Consider the following 2772-nt stretch of genomic DNA (forward strand, 5'->3'; position numbering starts at 1 on the left):
ACAGGAAGTGACGTCACGTGTCTTCTTCCTGAGTTATTTGGGCTTATTTTGTATTCCACGCTACACAAACCCACAAAGAAGAGACTAGACCGCAGAAACGGTGGCGAATCACTTTAGAAACAATAAATATTGAGTTAAAGTTGCAGGAAAGTTGCGATGTTTTGGGCAAAGTTGCAAAAAGTTGCGATTTTGCGGGGTTTGCATGATTTTGCGTTAATAGCTGCGATCGAGAAATCCTGGAGGGTCTGATTAGTATCTTTTATGCTTTTTTAACTGATTTAACTTTATTTATAAATATTCTCCCTGTAGAAAAACACGGAGATCTCTTCGCTTCCTTCAGAAACTTGAAACCGGCTGAATGTCGTCGTTTTGACTTCGACAGGTGGAGCGACAGAACCGAGGTGGACTTTCTGAACTGGGCCGACGGCGGCGTTCAGAGGAAAGCCGGGACGTGTGTCGCCATGTCGTCTTCGACAGGTAAACCCGGGCGAGGGTCCGTGTCCAGGTGCCGCCGGTGCTGACCGCGGCCGTCTTGTCGTCGCAGGGAAGTGGTCGACGCGCGAATGCGGCGAGCGCCACGGATACGTGTGCAAGAGGAAGACGGTGTCGGTTCTGGAGACGCCCCGGGAGCCTCACTACGTCGGAGAATGTCTGGAGAAATGGCTCTACTTCGGACACAAGGTGCGTTGGTTTACATCCACCCGATTCAAGATGGCTGCCACAGCCATGCCCTCTGGGGTCGAGGGTGAAACTGGACGTTTTTGGACTATTTTAAATTTCCTTCATATTTCACCCTAAAAGTGGTTTAACCGCCATGTTTGGGGTAATTTTTTACTTTTGACCTCCTGAATTAACACAACAGACCTAAAATCACACAAAAACATAAAATCCGAGGGGAAAATTCTTACATTTATTACTGTAAAAACCACAAACATACTTAATGAAATGTTTTTACAACTTAGAATGCAAATATAATCAGTAATATTCATAAACATGTGAACAAATTGAGCAAACAACAAAGTTATATAGACTTTCTTCATTAAAATGTTGACAATTTCTGAGGCGTTTTTTAAACCAAACAATCAGGAGTTCTAATAAATTACCATAAATCCTTTGGGCCGTGAATATAAACAGTTTCTGTCCAAAACAAGGCAGAGGGGCTACATCACATTCTTAGTTTTGGTCGCTTTCTATGTCCTGTTCATGCAGGATCATTCATGTAAATGTTATAAAATATATCCTGATGCTCAAATTATGGATCTGTCTGTTGTTATCATTTTGGCTGGAAAATGTGATTCTGTTTCCAGTAATTCTCTAAAATAAAATAATGGATCACCTGGTTCATCAACAAAGTCCTCACTGTCTGTCCCAGTCTAAACTACACCCTAACTATAAAATCCAAACACGCTAAATATCACAAAACTCATAACTCACTCCCGCGCCGCCAAACTTCCTTTAACTTTTGCGCCTTTTTCTTCTTCTCGCTGTGGATTTTTAGTCGTTTGACAGAAAATGTTGAGCCTCCGTCAGATTGGAGAGGAGGGGGTGTGTTTTCATTCGGCTGGGTTGGGGGTGAGATCGGACGGAGGATGGGGGAGTTTTCTCCCCGAGAACGTTTCCGGTTTTGGCGCTTCTCGCTCTAATGTGCTGAAAATATGACGACGATTTTCCCCCAAAAGAAAAGTGTCGTGAATAATTTCTCTGGTTTTCCTTGACTCATCGAGATGATTTAAAAACTGGTGTAAAGCCTGAAGTCTGGACTTTAGAGATGAATTAACACGGCATCTCTGAGGGGGCGGAGCTTTCCCGCTGGAGCGTTTTAAATTGGTCATGTGACTTGGACGCGCCGGCTCAGAACCTTCTCGGTTCTCCTGATCTCCTCGGACCGGCGTCCTGGTTGGGTTTCCGGCTCTGACCGTGGCGTTTGGCGTGGGATGTGTGTGTGTGTGTGTCGCAGTGTCTCCTGCTGCACCTCCCGGCCTCCCCGGCGGAGGGGAAGAGCTGGACGGACGCTCAGTCCATCTGCTCCTCGTTCCAAGGCTCGCTGGTCGCCATAGAAGACGAGATTGAACAAGGTTAGAGGAGGCGGAGCCACGTCCAAGATGGCTGCTTCCTTTAGAGGCGTGCACCTGTAACCGTGTTTCCCTCCTGCAGCCTACATCACCATGCTGCTGCAGGGCAGCGCGGTGGGGGTGTGGATTGGACTGCGGGACGAGGACACCATGAAATGGACCAACGGGAAACCGGTCGGCTACACCAACTGGTCCCCAGTAGAACCGAAGAGCCCCCTGACGGTGAGCGCCGGCGAACCCTCGGGTCTTCCTGTTTCAGCTGACACCTGACCGGGGGGGCGGGGCTTGGTTCCTCTCCGCAGGATGATTGGCTCACCGGAGACACGGACGAACCTCTCTGCACCGTCCTGTCCAACAACCACAACTTCCACCTGACCGGGAAGTGGTACGACGAGAAGTGCAGCGAGAGCGGCTACGGCTTCGTGTGTCAGAGACCTCAAGGTACCGAACCGCCGGACCCGCCGGAGCGGGACCCTAAAACACCGGCCTGCCTGTCTCTCCGTCTGTCTGTCTGTCTGTCTGTCTGTCTGTCTGTCTGTCTCTCTGTCTCTCTGTCCATCTGTCCGTCTGTCTGTCTGTCTGTCTGTCTGTCTGTCTCTCTGTCTGTCTGTCTGTCTGTCTGTCCTCCTGTCTGTCTGTCCTCCTGTCTGTCTGTCTGTCTGTCTCTCTGTCTGTCTGTCTGTCTGTCTGTCTGTCTGTC

General features: G+C 49.1%; 1 protein-coding gene across 3 annotated transcripts in view; it reads left to right on the top strand.

The window, feature by feature from the left end:
• Window positions 1-2772, top strand: part of pla2r1 (phospholipase A2 receptor 1) — a 23991-nt gene that overhangs the window by 14014 nt on the left and 7205 nt on the right. For all 3 annotated transcript variants that reach the window (XM_037979926.1, XM_037979925.1, XM_037979927.1), the window contains 5 exons: window positions 383-477; window positions 545-681; window positions 1958-2075; window positions 2155-2294; window positions 2375-2513. In XM_037979926.1, the coding sequence (XP_037835854.1) occupies window positions 383-477; window positions 545-681; window positions 1958-2075; window positions 2155-2294; window positions 2375-2513 (629 nt within the window). The remainder of the gene's footprint in view (window positions 1-382; window positions 478-544; window positions 682-1957; window positions 2076-2154; window positions 2295-2374; window positions 2514-2772) is intronic.

Source organism: Kryptolebias marmoratus, linkage group LG15, assembly GCF_001649575.2.
Source record: "Kryptolebias marmoratus isolate JLee-2015 linkage group LG15, ASM164957v2, whole genome shotgun sequence".
In the NCBI taxonomy this organism is placed as follows: domain Eukaryota; kingdom Metazoa; phylum Chordata; class Actinopteri; order Cyprinodontiformes; family Rivulidae; genus Kryptolebias; species Kryptolebias marmoratus.